Source organism: Tribolium castaneum, chromosome 6 (genome assembly GCF_031307605.1).
Source record: "Tribolium castaneum strain GA2 chromosome 6, icTriCast1.1, whole genome shotgun sequence".
Classification (NCBI taxonomy): Eukaryota; Metazoa; Arthropoda; class Insecta; order Coleoptera; family Tenebrionidae; genus Tribolium; species Tribolium castaneum.
In genome coordinates this window covers 8,155,859-8,180,254 of record NC_087399.1, presented here as the reverse complement: position 1 = coordinate 8,180,254, position 24,396 = coordinate 8,155,859, and the positions used below count along the sequence as shown (strand labels likewise).

The following is a 24,396-nucleotide window of genomic DNA, read 5'->3' as shown; positions in this document are numbered from 1 at the left end:
CCCATCCAATTAATAATTGGCGACATGTCTTAGAATTTCCGCTCGTTAAGCTCACTTTGTTGTCAAATGAGTGGAAAAACAAGGTTACAACGATTAAAGCAAACAGGTTTTTGTTCATCCAAATCACAATAAATTTTCTTCTTCTTACCATGGGAATCTCCACTAATTAGAAAAATGGCATCATCTCGCAATGAGCTAGATTAAATCACTACAAACATGTCGTGTTACCCGATCGTTTGTTTCTTGTTCTTCTGTCAGGTTTTAGCCCAAGGTAGGTGATAACAAAACTGACTGTTATTGTAAGTGTGGTGTTAATTTTAGAGCGTCTCCAGATTGTTAATTTGGATGCACAGTGTTTCCGATGTTTGTGTTACGCAGCCACTAAATGTAATTTGACTCTTGGCTGTGATGGAGGATATTGTGGGCCGTATAAAATCAGCAAAATCTATTGGAAGGATGCTGGGGAAGTGATTTTGCCAGATGATGAAAGGGAGAGGGCTGGAGGTTAGTACTTGAACTTGAACCACGATTCACACTTTGAAATGCAGTGAAGTCATTCTATTGTTAGTGGAATACCAAAGTGACGATCTCACATCAATATTTATGATTTGGGTTTATTTATTTACATCCTATTGTTCAGTGTATTGTGAGATCAACACAATTGGTAATTGATTGAGGAGTTTTTATGAATTAGCTAAGTCAGTTCAGATCATTCATTTTTTAAGTACAGGGTGTCCCAACTAGTTGAAAAAATCCACTTCTGATTCATCATCACCTTAAATTATTCTAACTATTTTAATGTGGATAATTGAAATTATAACTTATAAAATCAAGGATATTTTAATCTATCTTATATTTCTGCTCGTATATTTTAATTTATTAAAATTTTTAGGGTGTTCCATTTAACTTTTTCAAGTTATTCTACTTGTAACAAACTTCTTAATTTTTTTACGTTTCCAAACGCATTGCGCTAAACAATTGTAGAGATTTTAGTTTGAATAACTTTCCCCTCTAAGGTGGTGAAAGTTCTACTTTTCTTGGATTTTTAGTTTTTGTGTAATAATTTTTTAAAATAAGTGGGTTTTCTTTAAATAAGACAAATTATTTCAAAAATTAAGCTGAATTGACTGATACAGGTTTATATCAAAATCAAGTATTAAAAGGTACATTTAAAAAATGCAGAAAAATGTAGGGTTTTCCCATGGGGGTGTTTCGTGTGAATTTCAATTTACATACTATTCTTTGCTTAGAAACGAGAACACACAGAAAATGCTGTATTCTTATTCGCTTCAAAATGACGATTTATTTTACAGTTTAAATAAAAACGCCTTATTTCGGCCGATTCTTTGCTTTGAAACGAGAAAACTTATCTAAAACAGACTGAAAACGGCTTATTCAGGCACAAAAGAACGAATTAGCGAACAATTTGGATGTAAACGGTTTATTTTGGACGATTCTTTGCTTGGAAACGTGTAAACTTTTACAAAAACAGAATAAAAACGCTATATTCTAGCTCAAAAGAATGAATTATGTTATAGTTTGGACGAAAACGGCTTATTTCGGACGATTCTTTGCTTTGAAATGAGAAAACTTATCTAAAACAGACTGAAAACTGCTTAAAAAAGAGTAAACTTTTATTATAAAACAGAATGAAAACGTTATATTCTGAATTAAAACAACGAATTATGTATCAGTTTGATTGAAAACGGCTTATTTCTGACGATTCCTTGCTTTGGAATGAGAAAATTTACCTAAAACATACTGAAAACGCCTCATTTAGGCAAAAAAGAACGAACTAGTTACAGTTTGGATGAAAACGCCTTATTTTGGACGATTCTTAGCATAGAAAAAAGTCAACTTTTATTATAAAACAGAATGAAAACACTATATTCTAGCTCAAAAGAATGAATTATGTTATAGTTTGGACGAAAACGGCTTATTTCGGACGATTCTTTGCTTTGAAATGAGAAAACTTATCTAAAACAGACTGAAAACTGCTTATTTTGGACGATTCTTAGCATAGAAAAGAGTAAACTTTTATTATAAAACAGAATGAAAATGTCATATTTTGGCTTAATACAACAAATTATGTTATAGTTTGATTGAAAACGGCTTATTTCTGACGATTCTTTACTTTAGGACGACAAAACTTATCTAAAACAGACTGAAAACGGCTTATTTTGGACAATTCTTTGCATAGAAAAGAATAAATTTTTATTATAAAACAGACTAAAAACGCTATATTCTAGCTCAAAAGAATGAATTATGTAATAGCTTGATCGAAAACGGCTTATTTCTGACGATTCCTTGCTTTGAAATGAGCAAATTTATCTAAAACATACTGAAAACGCCTCATTCAGGCAAAAAAGAACGAACTAAGTTACAGTTTGGATGAAAACGGCTTATTTTGGACGATTTTTTGCATAGAAAAGAGACAACTTTTATTATAAAACACAATATAAACGTCATATATTCTGGATTAGAACCACGAATTATGTATTAGTTTGATTGAAAACGGCTTATTTCTGACGATTCCTTACTTTGAGACGGCAAAACTTATCTGAAACAGACTGAAAACGGCTTATTTTGGACAATTTTTTGCATAGATAAGAGTAAACTTTTATTATAAAACAGAATAAAAACGTCATATTCTGGCTTAAAACAACGAATTATGTAATAGCTTGATCGAAAACGGCTTATTTCTGACGATTCCTTGCTTTGGAATGAGAAAATTTATCTAAAACATACTGAAAATGCCTCATTTAGACAAAAAAGAACGAACTAAGTTACAGTATGGATGAAAACGGCTTATTTTGGACGATTTTTTGCATAGAAAAAAAGTCAACTTTTATTATAAAACACAATAAAAACGTCATATATTCTGGATTAGAACCACGAATTGTGTATTAGTTTGATTGAAAACGGCTTATTTCTGACGATTTCTTGCTTTGATACGAGAAAACTTATCTAAGACAGACTGAAAACGTCTCATTCAGGCAGAAAAGAACGAATTAAGTTACAGTAAGGATGAAAACGGCTTATTTTGGACGATTCTTAGCATAGAAAAAAGTCAACTTTTATTATAAAACAGAATGCAAACGTCATATTTTGGCTTAATACAACAAATTATGTTATAGTTTGATTGAAAACGGCTTATTTCTGACGATTCCTTGCTTTGGAATGAGAAAATTTATCTAAAACATACTGAAAACGCCTCATTTAGGCAAAAAAGAACGAACTAAGTTGCAGTTTGGATGAAAACGGCTTATTTCTGACGATTCCTCACTTTGAAACGACAAAACTTATCTAAAACAGACTGAAAACGGCTTATTTTGGACGATTTTTTGCATAGAAAAGAGTCTACTTTTATTATAAAACAGAATGAAAACGTCATATTCTGAATTAAAACAACGAATTATGTATTAGTTTGATTGAAAACGGCTTATTTCTGACGATTTCTTGCTTTGAAACGAGAAAACTTATCTAAGACAGACTGAAAACGCCTCATTCAGGCAGAAAAGAACGAATTAAGTTACAGTATGGATGAAAACGGCTTATATTGGACGATTCTTAGCATAGAAAAAAGTCAACTTTTATTATAAAACAGAATGCAAACGTCATATTTTGGCTTAATACAACAAGTTATAGTTTGATTGAAAACGGCTTATTTCTGACGATTCCTCACTTTGAAACGAGAAAACTTATCTAAAACAGACTGAAAACGGCTTATTTTGGACAATTCTTTGCATAGAAAAGAGTCAACTTTTATTATAAAACAGAATGAAAACGTCATATTTTGGCTTAATACAACAAATTATGTTATAGTTTGATTGAAAACGGCTTATTTCTGACGATTCCTTACTTTGAAACGACAAAACTTATCTAAAACAGACTGAAAACGGCTTATTTTGGACAATTCTTTGCATAGAAAAGAGTAAACATTTATTATAAAACAGAATGAAAACGTTATATTCTGGATTAAAACAACGAATTATGTATTAGTTTGATTGAAAACGGCTTATTTCTGACGATTCCTTGCTTTGGAATGAGAAAATTTATCTAAAACATACTGAAAACGCCTTATTTAGGCAAAAAAGAACGAACTAAGTTACAGTTTGGATGAAAACGGCTTATTTTGGACAATTTTTTGCATAGAAAAGAGTCAACTTTTATTATAAAACAGAATGAAAACACTATATTCTAGCTCAAAAGAATGAATTATGTTATAGTTTGGACGAAAACGGCTTATTTCGGACGATTCTTTGCTTTGAAATGAGAAAACTTATATGAAAACGGCTTATTCAAGCACAAAAAAATCGAATTAACTTACAGTTTGGATGAAAATTGCTTATCTAAATATTCTTTGCTTAGATACGAGTAAACTTTTATAAACGGAATGAAAACTCTTTATACTGCTCAAATAAACGAATCATGTTATAGTTTGGACTAAAAAGGCTTATTTCGGACGATAGGTGAATCAGTGGGTGAGTAGCTACGGTTTTTATTGTACCAGAAAATAATTTTCAACAATAGACTTTTTCAAATAGCTGGAAGACTCTGTATTTCTTTTTTTTTTTAGAAAAATACGTGATCATGTAAAATAATTACACCCAAGTACGAGTTAACAAAATGTTAAATATTAATCGTCCTTGGACGACCGACAAAACATTTAATTAGTCATAAAGTCGGTAAAATGTGACGCTAAATATTTGCTTATTCTTTGCAATTTGCAAACATAATTTCAACGAAAAGAATTTCACACTTTCACCACATTCGTACGTAACACCAAATCATTCAAACCGGACAAAAATAATAATAATTGTGCGTTTGTTTTTACGGGCCCATCAGATCCGGCTCTGTTAATTATAATCCACGACCCATGACATCATAATTTCGTGGAAAAAACGCCCCAAATTACCATTTTGATACAATCTTGTTTTGTAGCTTACGAAGACTGTGCCATTTCGTATCAATGCGCCCAAAGAGTTGTTCTCAATTACATTGCCAAGTATGGAAGGGTACAATTGAATTAATTTTTGGGTTGGTTTGGAAAATTGAACATTTCTTGTAGGATTGTAACGATGATGGAGTAACGAATTGTGATGACTTTACCATGATTAATTTTAATGGTGGTTATCAGTGCAAAGCGACATTGAGTCGAAACGAAGCTGGACAGTCGTGGCTGGAACGGTATCGGCTCTGCAACCCGGAAACGCTATTGTAGAATATTATAATCGGAAATTTTGTAATTCTTGGTAAATGAAAGGCAAGGTTGTGATTTTTTTAATTTAGTTGACGGGATCATCAGACTGGCGACCACTTTGTAAGTAATTACGAATGATTAAAACATTGTTAGCAGTTCGTTCAGCTGATAATTATATTCTGTTGTTGTCGAAACAGTTCAAATATTCGGACTACGGAGGACTATAAGTTAGGAGACGAAACGCGATACAAAGTCGCAGAATTTTCGGAACTCTAGAAATAGTACGGCAGATTAAAAATGAGGGCGCTTTCCATTTTCTCAAAGTCTTTACTTTGAAAACTTAGACGATAATGGAACAACCATTTGTGCAAATGAATAATAAAACTAGGTGGTATACAGTGTGTCTCACCTAAGACTTTCGTCTTAAATATCTCAGTTATTTGTTCACGGATTGTTATGAAATTTAGAATGCATGTATTTTAGGAGATGTTTTTTTTAATTAGGAGCAAAAAATGACCTTAAGTTAAAAAATATAATTTTAAAACACGGTTTCTTTATTTAAAATTAGGCCAAATTACCATTGGATCATTAAACTCCGAAAAATAGATGGCCACACAAAAAATTAACCAAATCGCTCGGCTGATCCAAGGTAAAAAATAATACTTGATCCAGATTGTGAAAGTATTTGAGCAGTCACCACTGAAAAAACTGTTAAAAGTGTGCGTAAAAAAAATAAATTGTGTTAATTTGGTGAAATTAGTTTAAAAACAAACAACAGTGGCAGAAATTTTTGTGTTGTTAATAAAGAAAACAATATTTACTTATACAGGATGCTCAAAAACTGGCGCACCAACTCAGTGGTACGTTATTGAGAAGCAAGTGCAGATTACGGGAAAAATGTTGAAAAAATTCCTAAAGTCATATTTTAAAAAATCTGGAGCTACAAACTTATTGTATTAACTTCTTTGGTTTTCATTATTTTTTTATGTTTTTATGTTTCATACCAGGTAATCGTTCCGTAACAAAACGATGAATAATTATTTTTAAATTTACTATCACATTTTAGCAGTTTTTTTAATTTAAAAAAAATAAAATTCATCAAAAATATCACAATGTGTAGATGTGCCAACACTGGGAATTATTTCCTAGGAAACCGTTTGAAAAATAATTTATTTTATTGTTGCTCAAATTCTATTGCGATCATGACTGTTAGACAACGTTGCCACATATCATTTATCTAAAATCCGTTATTTATCAATAACTTTAATACAAAGAATTTTTTTACTATTTTTACCTTTATATGTAACCACTTCTCTACCACACACCATTGAGTTGGTGCGCCATTTTTTGAGCACGCTGTATGTAAAGTATCGTTGGACGTCTTGTGAAATGTTATTCAAATGAAATAAAATTTAAAGTTTAAAGACTGTGAAGACACAGAAAGCGTACGTGAACTAAATCGAGTGAGGACAAAACAAGTCACTGGAAATGAAGAAATATTTCCGAACTTCAGAAAGCTTTTTTTATTGACGATAAATTTTTTAGTAAGTCTTTAATGATTTAACATTTTAAAAAGGCATGTAAAAATAAGGTTTTTAATACTTGAGTTGTTACATTAAGTGGATTATAATCTTCACCTTCTAGAACATCTACATTTTAAATTTCATAAAAATCCCTTGACAAATGTCTGAGATATCAGGCTCGAAAGTCTTAGGTGAGACACCCTGTATTATACCATCTGAAAATTGATTCTTTGCAAAATCAAATCAAGGTCACTTAAAGTAGATAAAGATTGGATTTTTGCGTAATTTTAAATTTATTAGAGAATTCATTGTGTGTACAAACTTTACGAAATTTACAAAAACGCTTCCAGGTCCGAATCGGACTTGATATCCGAAGAGTCCGAAATATCGGGACTTTCCTTATAGCACGTAATTTTCATTTTTTGCGACAATTTCTCGTCGCTCTCCCCCTCCGAGATGTCGCTACCCGCATCCAAGCGCTCGCACAATGGCGGTGGCAAAGATGGCGGCTTGGGGGGAGTCCCCTGGGCCACAATTTGCGATTTACTTTCGATTTTTTTCTGCAAACTGCAGATCTTCGACAACTCTTCGAGCCTTTGTTTCACAATATCTAGATTTTTGCACTTCGGGGTCTCACTCTTGGTTTTTCGCACCGCTTTGTTCATATCCTCGTGCAAATGGTTGAGAAAACTGTGTATTTGATCCTTGACCATGTCGGCCACGTGACTCGCGTATTGCTGCGGTTGCGGGATTTCCTCGCAATCCCCGACTGAAACAGACTCGTAACAGGGATTAAAGTATAGGATTATGACTGCGTTACCGGGGATTTGGGGCTCGGGAGGGGGCTTTTTCGCCGTTTGGCGCTCAACGGTTTTGCGCAGCGGCTTGATTTCCTCCTTCTTTGGCGGCTTTTTGCCGATGAGGTAAGGGAACAGCGGGAGGTAATTGGTGGTTAGGGGCAGGAGGAAAGTTGCGGTTTTATTACCAGAGTTGTTTTTCTCGATTATGGCGTTAACAAATTTGTGGCATGAGTTGATGTAATTCACTGCTTTGACGTAGTCTCGGCGCATCCCTCCGTCGTTTTGCCCCAATCGCGTACAAGGGTAGAAAGTGAGATTTTCTTCCTTGATGAGGACGACGCGCTCCGTTTGGGAACTGCTGGATTTTCGCTGAGAGGGGACTCGGGCCAAAGCCCTGGGGGAACTACGCACGGGGTGTGTTGGCACCGGAATTGAATTTCGCTGATTTCGCATTTTCGACGAATTTTGATTCACATACCGGACGACTGACACGTTGACAAGAAAAAATTTGTTTTTTTTTTGACATGGGTGTCAAAAAGGTATACATCTAGATTACGATCAAGATTTTCTCTTTTTTTCTTTTTCGGTTAACAAATGAGAAATGCATGGTGTGGGCATTTTTGGAAATTCCACCCCTAAGGGGGTGCAAATTTTGATTTACTCGTTTATCGCAAATATCATGATTGCTAATTTGCTCAACTTGGTAAAATACTGAAACTTCGCTTCAGCTTGAGACTCCAACAGAGTACACATTCCGAAGAATTTAGCGCAAAAAACGCACTAGTTGACCAGAAAAGAATTTCCTTACAAATTAGCAACGTATTTATATTTAGTTGACCAATAGGTGGCACTAAAGTTTTTACAAGTTTACAGGTTACTTACGATGCTTAAGCATTTGTTGTGCCGATGGCTCCACAATATTACAGGTTACTATTCTACTATACTTAGGCACTTGACGTAGAGATGACGCAAAAGCAGGGTAGATGTTTTTACAGTTTACTGTAATGCTTTAGTTTAGACGACCGCTTGTAGATGGCGCAGCATTAATAGATTTCTATAAACATTTGCTTAAATACTTAACGCACTTTGGTAGTTTGTAAATTGGCGTATAGATAGCAGTAAGTTGTAATTTTCGAATTTTAACAAATTCTATAAAAAGATGTTCTATCTATGCGTATTTTTTTAAAACAGCGAATTGCAATACCATGTAAATTTTAAGTACTATTTAATAAATAATTCTGGAATAATTTGAAACCAAAATGTTGTCAGTAACGCATGTTTGTCATAGGAGAAAAACGAAGATGCCACAGAACTGTAATTTTTCTAAAAGGATTTTTGTATATACCTAGTTATTTTATTACAGTTTGTTTTTAAATAAAGTGTTACGGTTGTGTGTTCTTTTATTTCCCTTCCTTAATAACTTTTATGCAATCATCTAAATAATTGCCAAGTTAGGCAACCCCGAACATTTTACGTGTATAACTAGTTGCATACATTTTGGAGTAACAATTTAAAGACTTCTTTGGATTTCTGTGATCCTGATACGAAATCCATTTCTAAAATTCGTCAAAATTATTTTACTTAAACTTAAAATTACCTAAATTTTTGTTTAACTGCAAAAAATTTTATAAAAACTTAAGAAAATCTGTGATTCACAAAATGCGAAATATCTTCGTTCCTGTAGGAGATAGAGGGGTGGTTCTGCCCTTTTGAAAAGCCTACCGCCCCGTAGTATTTTTCCTGGGCTATCGAATAGGCCAGGTCCCGTTCCCGTATCTCCATCAGGAACCGAAATAGCACTGCACATTTTTAAATCGGGAATCGAAATACATGACGTAATAGTGCTCCAAAAGTTACGTGTGCATGCAAAATTTCAAGTCGCTACGATAACAGGAAGTGCCCTAAATTTAAGTTCAAAATGTAATTGCAAAGTTTTTATTTATCTGCCAGTATCTTAAGTTTTTTTATAAGATTTTTTATTCAGTGTTTTTTTACTGATTTTATAAAAATTTTGAAATTAAAGTTGGGGCACTTCCCGTTATCGTAGCGACTTGAAATTTTGCATGCACACGTAACTTTTGAAGCACTATTACGTCATGTACTTCGATTCTCGATTTAAAAATGTGCAGTGCTATTTCGGTTCCTGATGGAGATACGGGAACGGGACCTAGCCTATTCGATAGCCCAGGAAAAATACTACGGGGCAGTAGGGTTTTTAAAAGGGCAGAACCACCCCTCTATCTCATACAGGAACGAAGATATTTCGCATTTTGTGAATCACAAATTTTCTTAAATTTTTATAAAAATTTTTGCAAAAATTTGGGTAATTTAACTTTAAAAATGGATTTCATATTAGGATCACAGAAACGCAAAGAAGTCTTAATTTAGTTACTCCAAAATGCATGCAACCAGTTATACACTTGGCATATTCTGGGTTGCCTAACGTGGCAAATATTTAGATAATTGCCTAAAAGTTATTAATGAAGGAAAATAAAAGAACACACAATTTAAACACTTTATTAAACAAAAAACTGTAATGAAATAAATAACTAGGTATATACAAAAATAATTTCGGAAAAATAACAATTCTGTGGCATCTTCGCTTTCTCTAAACCTCCTGTGACAAACAGGCGTTACATTAGTCTCTAGAATAACATATGCCACCTTCCAAAAGGCTCCTCTTCCGATTACTCGTTCGATTCTGCGTTGCTTTTTTCGCGTTCCCCTGTATCCTCCAGTGCTCTCTACCTTACTGTTCCCTGGATTCAAATGTGCCGCAAAATTGGGTACTTGGGAGCTCACACGTTCAACGGTTTTGCATTAACAAAAAAATCTGTTCAGGGTAAATAAATTAAAAAAAACGTAACAATTAATAGTTTTCATTTAAAATATCACACTATTAAACATAAAACAATATTTTGGTATAAGTTTAAGAAAATGATTTGAATCTATTGTTAAGTTCAGCGTCACTGACTATACTAATATCTGTAAATAAAAATCAGGAAAAAACTGAAAAATTTCAACAAATTCTTACCATCATCACACTCATGAGGTAGCACTTTGCGAGGATCCATAAACCTATCATCACGCAAATTCGTACCAATTTCTAGGAAAATACCAATTAAACAATATATTAAAAAGGAACGTGTTTCAAACCTCCTTTAGTTACATCATTATACCACTGCACCAAAAACTTCTTATCTTTGGCCATCCATATGAGCATTTCCCTCATAGTTTTAACCTTCTCTCTTTGAGCTAGGGCCTGCTCCTTGACGTAATAAACCCAAATCCTGAAAAACACCAAAAAATCCATACAAATTTCCCCCAAAAATCACTTTTTACCCCAAAGCAACCATAAACAAGGCCACCCCTCCCGGTTTAGTAACATTAAACAGGACTTTCCAAACCGCAGCCTCCTCTTCCAAATACTCAATATTGTTAGTCACAATTTCATAGGTATAGTTATAGCCATTGAAGGGACCACAACTCGACGGTGGAACACTAATTAACACCCAATTAACATTCTCAATTACCAAAAACTCCAAACAACCTTTTAAGGGTGTACCCATGGGCGGCAATCACCAACAAAATACCAACAAACACCATCATCATAAACCACGTCTGCGTCTGCGCAGCGCGCCAAATCCGAGCCGGGGGTTTACAGAATTTGCGAACGCACCCTTCCCTCACATACCAAATTATGAACATTTTTAGGGCCACTATGACCGGCAAAATGGGCGAATACAAAAACCCAACCCAGAATAGCGCCTGATTGAAGATAATCTGAAGAGTATGTTTGGCAACGTTGAACTCTGTCTTAGGGTCACGACCCAAAAAGCTAAAAGTTCGAGCTTCTTAAGCTTTTCCATACGTAAGCTCGGCTTAAATTTAAGCTAAGCTTAAACCACAGTTGTATTGCTCAAAATTTTGTGCATTTGAAGACTTGGGCGCCCTAGGTTGTCAACATTATTCAACCAAATTACCCTAGTTTTTAGTGTAATTATTACAACACGAAACCAAAATAAGTATATTATTATGCGAGTTTTATAAGACGTTCTTTTGTGGCACGAATAGTTTTGGCGCACGACAAAGGAGTGTTCCAACAGAATGAGTGCACCATTAAACGACTTGACGCTGTTGCCAAATCACACACTAAATTACAGTGATGACTTTAAGATGGCAATTGTTGGCAATACAACTCCTAAAAAATTACTAAAAGGAGTTGCACAAAAGTTCTCTTAATGAAACTACTTTCAGTTTCACAATGGACAATTTGTGAAACCAAAGAAGAAAAAAGAAAAGAAAAGCTAAGAACCACCGCTTACGTAGTTAATTAAACCAATGCTAAGCTTAGGTTTAGTCGATATTTCATAACTGAGCATCACTTTGTGCCGGCTTTAAGCTTAGCTTAGGCATAAGCTCGAGTTTTTGTGACTTACAAAAGGGTTCCAAAATATGCAGAATCGATAACTGTGGTCAAAACAACTGAAAAAATGAAATCAAAGAGAACAAAACGATAAATTTCGGCCCCAAGATGGTTTTCCCAGCAGTCCTAAAACAATCACCATTGAATTTGATAAAAATAGAGTGACAACAAACATGTACAGTGTTGCCGGAATTAATCAACCAGAATGACAAAACAGTGCCGATAATGACGGAACCTAGCAAATACGTCCGGATCAGTGTGATATACAGTGCCGTTCGTGGATTTGCATAATCCTCGTATCTGTAATTTTTAATTCCAATCAATAGTTTAGGGAAAGTTTGTGTTTTTACGTTGCGACATAGTGGAAGACTGAAGGTAAGACCATAAGAATTACATTGATTACAATTGTTGTAATTAGGACTTTGGCATTGTCTTCTTGTCCGTAATTGTCGAGTAGCACCCAGGTTAGCCAACCCACACCAAAAATAATAACCAGAATCAAAATATTTGCAACAATTTGTGTACTACAAGTCCAGAATTTGTAAATACAAGTCCTATCCTCATCATATCGACGTTCTTCATTTAATAATTCTTTTAATTCGTTAAAAATTGCCAAGGATTTTAAATGAGCGGCTTCTTTGGTCGCAATACTATAATCCCATCCGCAGAAAATTCGGTTTGCGAAAACATTTTGAAGACCACCTTTAGTCTCGATAAATGTGCGACGGTACGATTGGGCAACACTAAAATTTTTAGGTTGGTCAAACTGGCGATTAACATGTGACAAATAAATACCAACCTTACGGCCAAAATAACAAAAGAAATCAAATAAAGCACTACAATAAGTGTGAAATAGGCTACAGGCACGTCAAACAATAAAAACGAAATTAACTGGATTGTATGATTGGTGTAGTGTCCGTAATAAAGTACCGTGTCGTCAAAAAAACCCTTGCAAAAATAAAATCACCAACTAATAACAAAACTGGGGAAAAAACTTACATTCCCGATAAAAATATCCGAAGCTTGGAATTGCCGAATATTTGAGTTATTATTTTCAGTAGCGTCGTAAATAATTTGAGGGACTACCAACAACGGAAACGAAAACAAGGCTACGAAAAAATTCATTACAAACAGCCAACGCAAAAACTTGAAATAGGACGCATAACCGGACCCAAACCGCCCCTCAATGTCTTTCAAACTGCCGTGCCACAATTCGAAATAATTGAAATTCTTCACATTGGCAACGAACTAAAACAAACGTAATAACATTGGCACCACTGCAACAATTGGCGCACTTTTTTGAATCTAATACTGGACTTGTATTTGAACCGTTTCCAAAACCCTATTGGCCTTCGTTTAGATTTGAGACTCACAGACTTGGTCAATTTCTCTTTGACGCACCGCTTCATGGTCAAGCACTGGGGCAGGTCCCTCAAGGCCTCCCTACAACCACCTTGGCTATTTTTTCACTTAAAATACGAGCATACTTTCGCAGTTGTTCAGAGACAGGGGTGTCCTCCATCAAGGCCCCGTCTTCCTCCAATTTGGCGACGATTTTATTCGCATGGCCTTCGAAATTGGTCTGGGGGCCCGCGTAAACACCGAAGTTGTGTCTCCGGTGGGCGGACAACACCCGGGGGCCCCGGAAAGACATCTCGATGTGTTCCGACATGGGGGCTACGAAACGCGGCACAAACTGGGATTGATAAAGTGCATTGTGTGCGCTATCAGTAATTTGGAAGCGATTAAGTGATAAGTTTATTTGCGGGCACTTCCGTGATAAGGTTATTAAGCCGAATTAAGAGCACAAATAAGGAAAAAAGTAAACAACAAAACGCGAAGCGTACCGTCTGAGTCATCACATTTGTAACTGTTTTTGTTAATTAAGAACAAAAATAAATTAATACATTATTTTTTGAGGTTATGTAACTGTCATTTGGAGTACGTTCGGAATTTGTATGACGGTTTTGCTATTTCTGTTACATTTGCTACGTACATACGACTGTGGGAAGTTCAAGTTTATTAATCAAATAAATTGACATGCAAAAATATCAATAAAAAATTACTTTTATTTACAAAAAACCGTAAGTGTTGAACTACTGTATCAGATCTTGAAACACATGTGAGGTCCCATGGTGTAATGGTTAGCACTCTGGACTTTGAATCCAGCGATCCGAGTTCAAATCTCGGTGGGACCTTCCGCAAATTCTTTTTTTTTTTTTTTAATTTAAAATATCAGCAGAAAGGGTTTCATCATTTTCATCTCATTCAGTTCACAAGATTAATAAAAAATAGCTTGTGGGACCAAATAAATGTAGCAAAAATATGCTGACACCAAAAATAGAAATTTTTGGTTTTTTAAATTTGGTCACTATGGCAACTGACTTGTTATTTTTATCGCGCAAAATTTGAACACATTAAAATTTATGTACTTAAAAGGCAAGTGAGGCGTAATCGGGTGATTCCTTTCAATTCACGGTTTTTCCACAACTCATCAGAAATACTACAAATAATAATGAATAAAACCCAACAACTATTCATATTTACAAGAATGATTGCTTATCAGAAACTTATCATTTTGACCATCCCCTTTAACCTTTCGAGTACAAATAATAAGTCGTTTATTTTCTAAAGGCAGTATTCACAAAGTGATACAAAATGACAAAACTATTCCTCGTGTTACTTTCGTTAAATTTGGTGTTTGCAAGCGAAAGTGTGCAAAACTTCAAAAACGGCAACAAAGTATTTTCTGCAGATGTGTACAAGGTAAAGTATCCAAAAAAATTTAATTATAGCACACGATAAAAGATTGTTTATATACCAGTGAAATGGTTAAAAAAGTTTATTAAAATTTATGTCTGGATGAGATTTCTAGGTATGCGTTTTACGCGAAAAATTCATTTTTCAATAAAATCAAAACGTGACGTACTATAAATGCCATTTTGACATTAGTATGTCAAAATGTATTGTTTTTCATAGCACGCTACACTAATATCCAAAAGATAACTATAAACTTTTAGAAAAACTCTAAGAGGTAAAAAAGATGTAAAATGAGACGCTGAATAATAATTAGTAATAAAATACAGGAGGTGCTATTTAAAAAAATCAAGTTATGGTCCTTCAAAATTGATCAAAATGAATGTGTCACAGCAAGGTAATGCTACAATGCAAATGTATGGTGTTGTCACCAAAAGACACCTCAGACATTTGTTTACCTACGGAGAAAGTCCTAACTTGATATCCCAAAAACCAAAGGCACTGCGATTTTTTAATAATGTGCCTGCAGATGCACTAAATCGTAGAAAAAATTAAATAATTTCTAAACGGCTAAAGTAAATTGCAAAAACTAAACTGATTTATACAGTCTAAAAAAGTGCAAATTTAAATGTGCACAAATATACAGCGGATGCCATTTAGAAAAAAAGGCTGCACTGTAAAAATGAAACACCCTGTATAGGGCAAAATAATTTTAGAAGGTTCACTTTAACTCTCCACTTGCAGTGCCATTTAATTTATTTCGATATCTTTGACAGTGCAGGAGCAATCGAGCATGCCCATATCAATGCCTCACCCTGTATGAATGACATTTTTTCTAAAGCAGGAAATTTTACATTGTTATGTTGGAATTTGAAAATTTAATTGAATAAAATAAATGTAAAACAATTTATCTACCCTTGCGGCTAAAGTGTTATCTTATCTACTTAAAGGGCTTAATAAAAAACTAGTTTAACATTATATAGAAACAAAAAATTTTCGTTTTTTAGGAAATCGCAAAAAATGAGAAAGACGACTTCATAGTGTCCCCCTTTTCGGCGCAAACAATCCTCGCGTTGGCCCAAAACGGCGCTAAAGGCGAGACCGCCACAGAAATCCGTTCATCTCTCCGCCTTCCAAGTTCCCGCCGCCAAATAAACGCAGTTTTTAAATCACTTTTACAAAAACTGCGAAAAACCGAAGGTTGCACCTTCCAAACGGCCAACAAGATCTACATCAAGGACAAATACCCCATCAAACCCGGCTTTAACGCAACCGCCACCGAAATCTTCCACTCGAGCACCGAAAACATCGACTTTGCCCAAAACACAATCGCCGCGGAAAAAATCAACAACTGGGTCTCCGAACGCACCAACAACACCATCAAAGACCTCATCGAGCCCCAAAAGCTCAACCAGGACACGATCGCCGTGCTCATAAACGCCCTTTACTTCTCCGGCGCTTGGAAGAAGCCCTTCAAAGCGACACAAACCCAAAAACGGGCGTTTAAAACCCCCACTGACGAGCTCGAGGTGGACATGATGCGGAAAAGCGACTTCTTGGGGTACTTGGAGAGTGGGAAACTGGACGCCACGTTCCTCCAGATGCCGTTCCGAGGAGGGAAGGACGCCCAGATGGTGCTGGTCCTCCCGAACGAAAAGGGGGGGATCACCGACTTGGAGGCCCAACTGGAACAGGTCTACAGAACGCGCAATTTCACGCAGGAGTACGTCGAAGTGACGATCCCCAAGTTCAAGATTGAGACAAGTGTTGACTTCAAGGGAGTTTTGAAGAGTTTGGGGGTGAAGAAGGCGTTCCGAAAGGCCGATTTTAGCGACCTGGCGGGCGAGAAAGGGGAGATCCGGATCACGGATGTTTTGCAGAAGGCGTTCATTGGGGTGGATGAGGACGGGGTGGTGGCCAGTGCTGCCACTGCTGGTATGTGAGAACTTTCCAGGGGGAAATTAATTACTAATTGCGGTTTTTCCAGTCATTTTCCATCCAAAGAGTCTGATGCAAGGTATGGGCAGTAAGAAGACTTTCACAGCCGATCATCCCTTCCTATTCTACATTAAGATCAACGGTGTTGTCATTTTTACGGGGAGAGTTGTTTCGCCCGAGGTTTAATCCGATTTTTTCTACGTTTTATTAGTATTAATATATTTAAATAAAATTGTTTTAATTAACGATGAGGTTTTGGCCTTTTTATTGACCTGCTAGACTAGATTTGCGTTTTATTATTGATAAAAAAGCGTCACAGGGATTGTGTAAATATGTGATAGTGATAACAATAACAAATATGATGATTCAGTGATTTACGAGAATGTGCGGAAAATGTAAACAAATAGAGCAATTGAGTATGTAACTAGAAATTGATAAAACATTAGAAAAAATACGCAAAATGTATTTTTAAATTAAACATCCCGGATGTTGGCACATAATTTGAGGACTTATTATTATTAATGAACAATTTTGCGAATTCTGAAACGAGAGTCTTTTTAAAATTCTTATATTGTTTCCTTTAGAATTCCTCCACATTATTCTAGCATAATTTTTGTGTCCTTTTTTAGATTTTCTTTAAAATCCTTCTCGAGTTTTAATTATTTTTTAGTACTATTTCTGTACTTTTCTCTAGATCATTGTATAAATCAGACTTTAGATTCTTTAATAAATTCTTCTCTAGATCCTTCTTTCGAATTGTTTTGTAAACAGTTCTACTAGCTGTTTCAAAACTACAAAAACGTCTACATCGCATTTTACCAAATTACTTTTTTAAATAGAGTTGATAAAAATGTAAAATAGCTATCAATGGTTAGATGTCTCATTGAAAGTATAAATTACGTTAGCTATTATTTTTTTGAAGTGCATGAATAATTTATAACAGTTAATTTTGAGAGAAAATACGACCTTGGCGTTTTTATAGTTTTGAAACAGCTAATACTTGACAAATAGCAACAGCGCATTTACATTTTTTGGAGTCAAATAAATCACAAATTAAACTTTCTGTATTTCCGTGTGATTCTGAGTACTCTAGTGACAAATTTATTGTCAAAAAAACCCTCCAATTAAAAGAGAAATCCAATTGTGTCAGTTGTTTTTATAGTTTTGAAACAAACTATATACATTCTCCAATTTTTTTATAAAGATTCTACTCGGCTCTTTTTTTAGAAATTCTTTAAATAATTATTTAGCACTATTTCGGTGCAACATTTTAAAATTTAAAAAACGAAGTTGGCTAATTTTAAAAATGGATTTGCACCCACAGTATCTCTATACATTCTATATTCTGTAAAAATTCCTTAAATAAATTCACAATGTTCTCGAATAATCTTAAACAAGTCTAAAAGTTTTCCAAATATTTTTAAAATTCAGCAAAATCACAAAAAATTGTTGGCAACACTGAGTGTATTGTATTATTGCGATGTTTTTATAGTTTTGAAACAGCTATTAATCTTGTCTAAATTATTATTAATGGTTTTGATTAATAATTTCGTTTCACAAATATGTTTCAAGCTGTATGTTATACAAAATTTTGAAAAATTCATTTAGAAAATCAAAAATCGGCTTTACGCACATTCGCTACTTCTAGCGTTCGAATATTCGATGATATGTAAACAAGTCGCGAAAAAACGAGGTTATGTTATGAAAATGTTTATCAAGATATCAGTATATTTTACACGAAATATTTGTGCACAATATGTGAATTTCATTAAAAGGAAACAAACAATTTGTTAAATAATTTGTTTTGACAAAAAATTGCGTTTGGTTGTTGTAAAAAGCAGTGGCGTAACTTGGACAAGTGTAAGCCAATTTTTTGGTGCAAAAAACCCGTAAAAATTGTTACGTTGTTAGATTCAGCGAATAAGAATGTTATGTTTCGGCCAAATTTGCGTAAACGTCCCGGAAATTAGTATTTTCGTGGAAGTTACATTGAAAGTGGGGTTATGTAGTAGTCACATTTGGACGAAATTTTGATGTTTTTTTTGCGAAAATATAATTAACATGGAGTTGGTTTGCTTCAAGTAAGCCAAAATGTCAAAATAAATAGCTTAATTAGGCAGACTATTTGTATATTTTTCTTAGAGGCAGTGGCGTAACTTGAACACGTCCCCAATATTATCTCGTAATTTAATTTAATAATCGTTTTTCGACACATGGCATTTATTTACTGTAATTTGTTGACACCGGTCGTGCCTGCTTACACTTACATTGTGCAACCTCTAGTAACACCAACTGTGACAAACCAACCTCTAGAAATGAAACAAGAAGTGAAAGATTTGGACGTTTTCGAAGCCGAAATCAAGCAAGAACCCTTGGACGACTGGCCCACCGTTTTAGTAAAAGAAGAACCGATTGAAGAACCAGAAAAGTGTAAAGAACCGGAAAATGCTGAAAGAAAAGTCTTCACTTGCTCCCACTGTCCTTACACCACCAGTTGGAAAAGCAACCTCCGCAAACACATAGTAAGCCGTCACACCTCCTCGGACCAAATCAAGTGGTTACAGTGCTCGCAATGCTCGTACCGCGGCAAAACCCGAGACTACCTCAAATGTCACCTCATACACGTCCACAACATATCTGTTAAGTGGTATAACTGTCCTCAGTGCCCCTTCAAGGCCAAAATAAAACGTCTCCTTGACCGTCATCTCACCCTCACCCACACCGACTCGGAAAAAATCCAGTGGTTCCAATGTGAACAGTGCCCTTACAAAGCCAGATTCAGCGCCAACTTGAAACAGCACAAGCTCAGTAAACACACCGATGCCAGCGCCATCAATTGGTTCAAATGCGACTTGTGCGATTTTAAGGCCAAACGCAAGCGAAATTTACGACTCCATCAACTTAACAAACACACAAACGAGGACAAAATCACGTGGTTTTGTTGCAACATTTGCGAATACAAGTTTAAGAGGAAACAAGCGTTAAAGGCACACTTGACAAAAGTGCACAGTAATGCTAAAAAGAAGATGGAGACTAGGGAAATACCGGTTTTTATTGATAACCAGTTGTGTTGGCGACGAGTCGTCGTTGAGAGGGAGGCGACAGAGGCGGGGTTTAAATGCAACCAATGCGCGTTTGCCACGTGTGATAAGGTTTTGTTCAAGCAACACGTCTTGAAGGCACACACAGTCACGGAAATCAAGAAGGAAGATGATTGTATTGTGAAACAGACTTTCAAGACGAAAGACGTTGTAGTGATGGTTGATGATGTCCCTTGTATCAAAAAAGTCATAGATTGTCCATTGTAGGATTTTGTATTTGTAAATAAATAAAAACCAAATCAGGGGAAACCCCAAATGTGTTTTATTTTCACACCGTATAATAGACAACACCCCACAAGCCGGCAGGGAGCGCTGCCGTTTTGTAAAAATAAAATTAAAAATTTGTGTTTTGTCATACCGTAATAGTAATAAAAAATTGTGTAAGTAACTCCTGTGTTATGTAGTAATGAAGTTATAAATTCGTGAAGGCTTCCAAAAGAAAATCACAAAAGCTGAGCGTATTAATAAGGATTCTAAAGAGATAGAACGTTGCTTAAAAATTCGGGTTAAAAACTTCATGCTAAAATTTACATAAAAGTAATTATTATTGGTTACGTGCCTGGATGGATTAACAAAACAAAATTAGAATGTAGAGTGAAAGTTATGTATCTCATTCCCATTTCCGGTAAAAAAATAAATGAAAGGACGTAAATTTCGAAAAATTAAATAAATCGAAATGTACCAAAAAACATTGAAAATAAAAACGTCAAAAAATGTGGTAGTCTTTTTTCAAGAATAAAATACTTAAAATTAAAATAAATAAAAAAGACAGGATATCCAGTTGGTTGTGATTTTTGCAGTCAGTTGATAGCGTCGAAGTATAAAAATCTATGAAAGTTTATGTTCTATTTGGGAATAAAATTAACTAGACACCCTCTCATTTAATGAATTGTTCAGCAATTTTCTACATTAGGGAGAGTGAGTTTAAAGTATGTGGTGGTAAATACTAGCTTTCCCTTTGGTTATGCGGTTTTCCGTGTACCTAGTACCTAGTACATTGTCGATTGAGAGAATGTTGGCATTTTCTCGAAATCGACAATGTACATTTGCGCTCGTAACTCACACAAGATTTTTTCTCAATCGCAAGTATTAAAACGATACCATAATACTCAGGACAAAACTATGTCATAATTTATTAAAATCAGAAATTATTTATTTTCTGTGTATTCGTTGTTACATAGAAGTAGCAAGCGTTTTTAATCCATTTTGTCGCTTTAAACCGAGAAAACCCCAACTTTGCGTTGCTAAAACTTGAATCGTAAATATTTATTTTGGATAGCGCTTGTAGAGTTTTTTTTTGAAATGTGAAAGTGCATATAAAGTGAAAAAGATTGAATTTTTGATGACAAAGTATAATTGAAACAAGTGCGTAATCAATTCGGAAATAAAATTAACTAGACGCCCTCTGGTGATGATTTTTGAACTATGTCGAAAACAGTAAAGAAATTTTCGTAATGCCACATTTAACTGACATTTAATGAATTGTTCAACAATTTTGCGTGTATAGTGTTAATTACTTACAATAGAAAGAATTACTTTAAAAGTACGTGGTGGTAAATACTAGCGTTGACTTTGGTTCTGTAGTTTTTCGTGGTATAAAGTGTTTATTGTTGGAACTTGAAAGTGGATAAAAAGTGAAAAATATTTAAATTTTGATTACAAAGTGTAATCAAACAGTTGTCTAATTAAAGATTATAAGTAATGGATTATAGCGAACACAAAGTTTGGCTCAAGAAAGCAATAAATTAGTGAAGTGTGTGAATTTTAGGTTAGAATTTTCCACTGAAAAAATCATGAAATGCTGCGGTAAATCTACAAAACTACAATAAAGATTAACAACTGCTGATACATTTAAACGTAAATTATGCCAAAAGGTAGGCTTTTCAATGTCTTTGTAATAATTTTCCAATAAAGAAAGTGAACCAAATAGTCATTCGTTATTCGTGTTTTCCTCGTCATCTCTCATTTGTCAACATAAGTTTCTTGCACCAAAGATACAATAGTCATTCCGCATAGGCAATGTAATAATTGTGAAGCCCCAAAATTCGTACAACACTTAAAATATCCGAATAAACATTTTCCCGCCATTTATGGTTACTGTTTTACTTTTGCTCAACTTTGTATGTTTACAGTGTTGTCTGTACGCGGATGAAAGTGATTGACTGTTTAATTTAATTTTAAGCTAGTTGTTTTTTCTACCATAAAATTTAATTTATTACCTAAATCTAACCTCAATCGTTTCTGAACGTACCCCACATACCTGTTTCCAACCAAATGTCCTTCAACTTTACTAACTTAAGCCTTTGTTGTATATTTTTCGTTAGGTTTTATAACCCTATTTTTATGATTTTTTTGCTAAAAAATTACTATTAAAAAACAAATGAGGTACGTTTTTACTACTAATTCTTATGTAAACATAGGCAAGCTATCTTCAATCGTCAGCAGCAGAGGAATTTGATTAACACATTCTTTGAAATGTTTCCTTACTTTGCAGTTTCAAAGTCACGTTGATACCAAATTGATACAACTTTATTGTGAATTGTCAGTCTTAAAAATGTTTGATATGTGTCAGAAAATAACCTACCCTAACCTTAACACCAAACGATTAAATTTATTTCAATTACAGCCGGAAATGACACACCTCCAACCCAAGTACGACTACACCTTCGCCCAACTTTATCTACAAAAATGCAGAGAAGTCCAGCTTTTAGCCAACAGGAACGTAACGTACAACGAAACAACAGAACCACAAAAACAGCAACCACCCGTCATAGTTTTAGACGATGAGGAAGACTCCACACAACCACAAAATGGCAATATTATCACCAACCCCTCAATGGTACCCGAACTCAACGATTTGCAAGTCACCGGAGTCACACTTTTAAAAGAATGGATTGATATTAGTGAACTACAAGTGAACCCTCAAGAAATAAACCACCAACCCTACGTTGCTAGAAACCACAAACCTCAAAAACATAACCATGGTGTTGTGAACCAAAAGGACTCTGAACTTCTCCAACTTTTAAACCAAAACGACAAAATCGTGCAAGACCACATACCTCAAAAAAACAATCAAAGTGCAGGTGCCCCTAACCATGAACCTCAAAAAGACAAAGATCAAGTTGGCCTGAACCAGGCACTTCCAAAAAACAACGAAACTCAAGTTGGCATTGAGGGCCAAACAAATGATGAAGTTGACGTTGCTAGGAAACCCGAAGTTGAAAATAACGTTGCTATGAACCCTGAACCTCAAACAACCGTTGCTAGGAGCCCTGATACTCAAAATAATGACGAAATTGTTGCTGCTCCAGAAATCGAGGAAAATGAGGCGAATTGGGCCGATGTAGACGTGGAGGAGGCCCCCGAGTCGCCGGCCCCGACCCCAGCCCCGACCTCAAAATTCAGCTGTTCGCACTGTTCGTACCAGACTGACTGGAAGAGTAACATGAACAAGCACGTGGTCAGTCGGCACCAATCACAGGATGAGATCAAGTGGTACAAGTGTCCCCATTGCCCATACAAGGGCAAAACAAGTGAGTACCTCAAGACCCACCTCCGCCAACTGCACGAACCCTACGTGAAGTGGCACTACTGTACCAAGTGTCCCTTGAAGTTCAAACTGAAATCAGTCTTCAAGGACCATATCCTGTCCGTGCACACACCCCCCGAGGACATTCAGTGGTTCCAGTGTGATAAATGCGAGTTCAAGTGCAAGTTTAAGAAGCAATTGGCGAGACACGAAAGTAGGATACATTTAAAGTTTGGTGAAATTACGTGGTTCAAGTGCGAGAAGTGTGACTATAAGACAAAGTGGAAGAACTCGTTAAAGTCGCATGCCATCACTCGGCATGCGGGTTATGAGGATTATAAATGGAAGGTTTGTGATCAGTGTGGGCTTCTATTGAAAGCCAAAGAGTTGGAGAACCATCTAATATCATTCCATTGTGGTCCAAAGAGAAAAAAAACTGATGAAGAAACAAGAGAGTGGAAGTGTGATAGGTGCGGGTTGAATACATTCAGTCGGAAAACTTTCGAGGAACATTTCAAGACCGACGGACGGACGTATTTTTGTTCATGAAATCATGTATTTTTTTATAATAAAACTTTTACAACATCGCTGCTCGTGTTTTTCAACTATTTGGGGATTTTTGCTCTCGCTACGTTGGTCACAAATTTTCATCACGGTATTTTTTTATACCATGGCCAACTAACAAAAGTCTCCTTTGGACGGTTTTCCTAACTTAAACATTTTTAAGTTGATTAAAACAAAACCAAGAAAATATGTGACCAAACACAATTAATTCTGAAATATAATTTCAAAATCTTTAAAACTAAGAGAGTTACCGATTTTTTAAGTGACAGGTGCAAATCCAAAAATTTTCAAAAAATCCTAAATATCCCAAAAACGGTTAAACTTAGGTATAGGGAAAGCTGATAAAAACTTACTTAAAATAACTCAACTAATCCAAAAAGATAGTGAAAAATATAGCTTTCCGTATAAGATAAGAAAGTTGATAGCGACTTCCGGTATAACCGGAAGCGCCGCCATGATAAAAATATTTTCATTCAACAGAACTCAATGGATTATGGCTGAGTACCAGCTTTCAGATTAATATCTTTACTAGAACCTTCAATCCTTCTAATGAAG

The 24,396-nt window shown here is 35.2% G+C and overlaps 6 protein-coding genes and 1 non-coding gene across 11 annotated transcripts; 5 read left to right on the top strand and 2 right to left on the bottom strand.

The window, feature by feature from the left end:
• The first annotated feature begins 76 nt into the window (after positions 1-76).
• LOC662685 (invertebrate-type lysozyme 3) lies at positions 77-5,362 on the top strand. The gene is made up of 4 exons (XM_015982454.2): positions 77-271; positions 322-504; positions 4,945-5,018; positions 5,072-5,362. The coding sequence occupies exons 1-4, from the start codon at positions 217-219 to the stop codon at positions 5,222-5,224; spliced, it is 465 nt and encodes a 154-aa protein (XP_015837940.1). The 5' UTR covers positions 77-216; the 3' UTR covers positions 5,225-5,362.
• A 1,638-nt stretch (positions 5,363-7,000) lies between these two features.
• Positions 7,001-8,277, bottom strand: LOC662714 (uncharacterized). The gene is made up of 2 exons (XM_971338.4): positions 7,547-8,277; positions 7,001-7,495 (listed from the first exon to the last, which is right to left on the bottom strand). Exons 1-2 carry the CDS (start codon positions 7,977-7,979, stop codon positions 7,059-7,061), a joined length of 870 nt encoding a protein of 289 aa, XP_976431.1. The 5' UTR covers positions 7,980-8,277; the 3' UTR covers positions 7,001-7,058.
• Positions 8,278-10,029: 1,752 nt separating this feature from the next.
• LOC662744 (transmembrane channel-like protein 7) lies at positions 10,030-13,915 on the bottom strand. Of its 4 annotated transcripts, none has more exons than XM_008198330.3 (12): positions 13,440-13,909; positions 13,248-13,395; positions 12,952-13,200; positions 12,752-12,900; positions 12,303-12,695; positions 12,132-12,252; positions 11,966-12,078; positions 11,077-11,364; positions 10,869-11,027; positions 10,683-10,816; positions 10,561-10,632; positions 10,030-10,511 (listed from the first exon to the last, which is right to left on the bottom strand). In XM_008198330.3, exons 1-12 carry the CDS (start codon positions 13,622-13,624, stop codon positions 10,456-10,458), a joined length of 2,067 nt encoding a protein of 688 aa, XP_008196552.1. In that variant the 5' UTR covers positions 13,625-13,909; the 3' UTR covers positions 10,030-10,455. The 4 variants fall into 4 exon arrangements, 3 of the variants coding, with proteins under 3 accessions (XP_008196552.1, XP_008196554.1, XP_008196555.1); XM_008198332.3 differs by having other exon boundaries at positions 10,030-10,359; XM_008198333.3 differs by lacking the exons at positions 10,869-11,027; positions 11,077-11,364 and having other exon boundaries at positions 13,440-13,915.
• Positions 13,916-14,078: 163 nt separating this feature from the next.
• Positions 14,079-14,150, top strand: TRNAQ-UUG (transfer RNA glutamine (anticodon UUG)). The gene has a single exon. It is a non-coding gene; the product is annotated as a tRNA-Gln (tRNA).
• A 394-nt stretch (positions 14,151-14,544) lies between these two features.
• On the top strand, positions 14,545-16,892 carry LOC662831 (serpin peptidase inhibitor 24). The gene is made up of 3 exons (XM_968908.5): positions 14,545-14,718; positions 15,717-16,644; positions 16,697-16,892. The coding sequence occupies exons 1-3, from the start codon at positions 14,611-14,613 to the stop codon at positions 16,831-16,833; spliced, it is 1,173 nt and encodes a 390-aa protein (XP_974001.1). The 5' UTR covers positions 14,545-14,610; the 3' UTR covers positions 16,834-16,892.
• Positions 16,893-18,860: 1,968 nt separating this feature from the next.
• Positions 18,861-19,955, top strand: LOC103313885 (zinc finger protein 335). Its single transcript, XM_008198335.3, has one exon. The coding sequence runs from the start codon at positions 18,861-18,863 to the stop codon at positions 19,953-19,955; it is 1,095 nt and encodes a 364-aa protein (XP_008196557.2).
• Positions 19,956-21,956: 2,001 nt separating this feature from the next.
• LOC103313886 (transcription factor E4F1) lies at positions 21,957-23,864 on the top strand. 2 transcript variants are annotated; one of them, XM_008198336.3, is made up of 2 exons: positions 21,957-22,133; positions 22,375-23,864. In XM_008198336.3, exon 2 carries the CDS (start codon positions 22,381-22,383, stop codon positions 23,824-23,826), a length of 1,446 nt encoding a protein of 481 aa, XP_008196558.1. In that variant the 5' UTR covers positions 21,957-22,133; positions 22,375-22,380; the 3' UTR covers positions 23,827-23,864. The 2 variants fall into 2 exon arrangements, with proteins under 2 accessions (XP_008196558.1, XP_015837938.1); XM_015982452.2 differs by lacking the exon at positions 21,957-22,133 and adding an exon at positions 22,178-22,315.
• The last annotated feature ends 532 nt before the right edge of the window (positions 23,865-24,396 follow it).

What these genes read in the sequence shown, in the direction of transcription:
- LOC662685 (XM_015982454.2), top strand. Translation starts at nt 217, where the DNA reads ATGTCGTGTTACCCGATCGTTTGTTTCTTGTTCTTCTGTCAGGTTTTA. An exon ending in TGAAAGGGAGAGGGCTGGAG is followed by an intron (nt 505 to 4,944) that starts GTTAGTACTTGA and finishes CTTGTTTTGTAG; the next exon opens with CTTACGAAGACTGTGCCATT. An exon ending in ACATTGCCAAGTATGGAAGG is followed by an intron (nt 5,019 to 5,071) that starts GTACAATTGAAT and finishes CATTTCTTGTAG; the next exon opens with GATTGTAACGATGATGGAGT.
- LOC662714 (XM_971338.4), bottom strand. Translation starts at nt 7,979, where the DNA reads ATGCGAAATCAGCGAAATTCAATTCCGGTGCCAACACACCCCGTGCGT. An exon ending in TCCCGAGCCCCAAATCCCCG is followed by an intron (nt 7,496 to 7,546) that starts GTAACGCAGTCA and finishes AGTCTGTTTCAG; the next exon opens with TCGGGGATTGCGAGGAAATC.
- LOC662744 (XM_008198330.3), bottom strand. Translation starts at nt 13,624, where the DNA reads ATGTCGGAACACATCGAGATGTCTTTCCGGGGCCCCCGGGTGTTGTCC. An exon ending in CGGATATTTTTATCGGGAAT is followed by an intron (nt 12,901 to 12,951) that starts GTAAGTTTTTTC and finishes TATTTTTGCAAG; the next exon opens with GGTTTTTTTGACGACACGGT. An exon ending in GTCTTCCACTATGTCGCAAC is followed by an intron (nt 12,253 to 12,302) that starts GTAAAAACACAA and finishes TAAAAATTACAG; the next exon opens with ATACGAGGATTATGCAAATC.
- LOC662831 (XM_968908.5), top strand. Translation starts at nt 14,611, where the DNA reads ATGACAAAACTATTCCTCGTGTTACTTTCGTTAAATTTGGTGTTTGCA. An exon ending in TTTCTGCAGATGTGTACAAG is followed by an intron (nt 14,719 to 15,716) that starts GTAAAGTATCCA and finishes TTCGTTTTTTAG; the next exon opens with GAAATCGCAAAAAATGAGAA. An exon ending in GGCCAGTGCTGCCACTGCTG is followed by an intron (nt 16,645 to 16,696) that starts GTATGTGAGAAC and finishes CGGTTTTTCCAG; the next exon opens with TCATTTTCCATCCAAAGAGT.
- LOC103313885 (XM_008198335.3), top strand. Translation starts at nt 18,861, where the DNA reads ATGGCATTTATTTACTGTAATTTGTTGACACCGGTCGTGCCTGCTTAC.
- LOC103313886 (XM_008198336.3), top strand. Translation starts at nt 22,381, where the DNA reads ATGACACACCTCCAACCCAAGTACGACTACACCTTCGCCCAACTTTAT.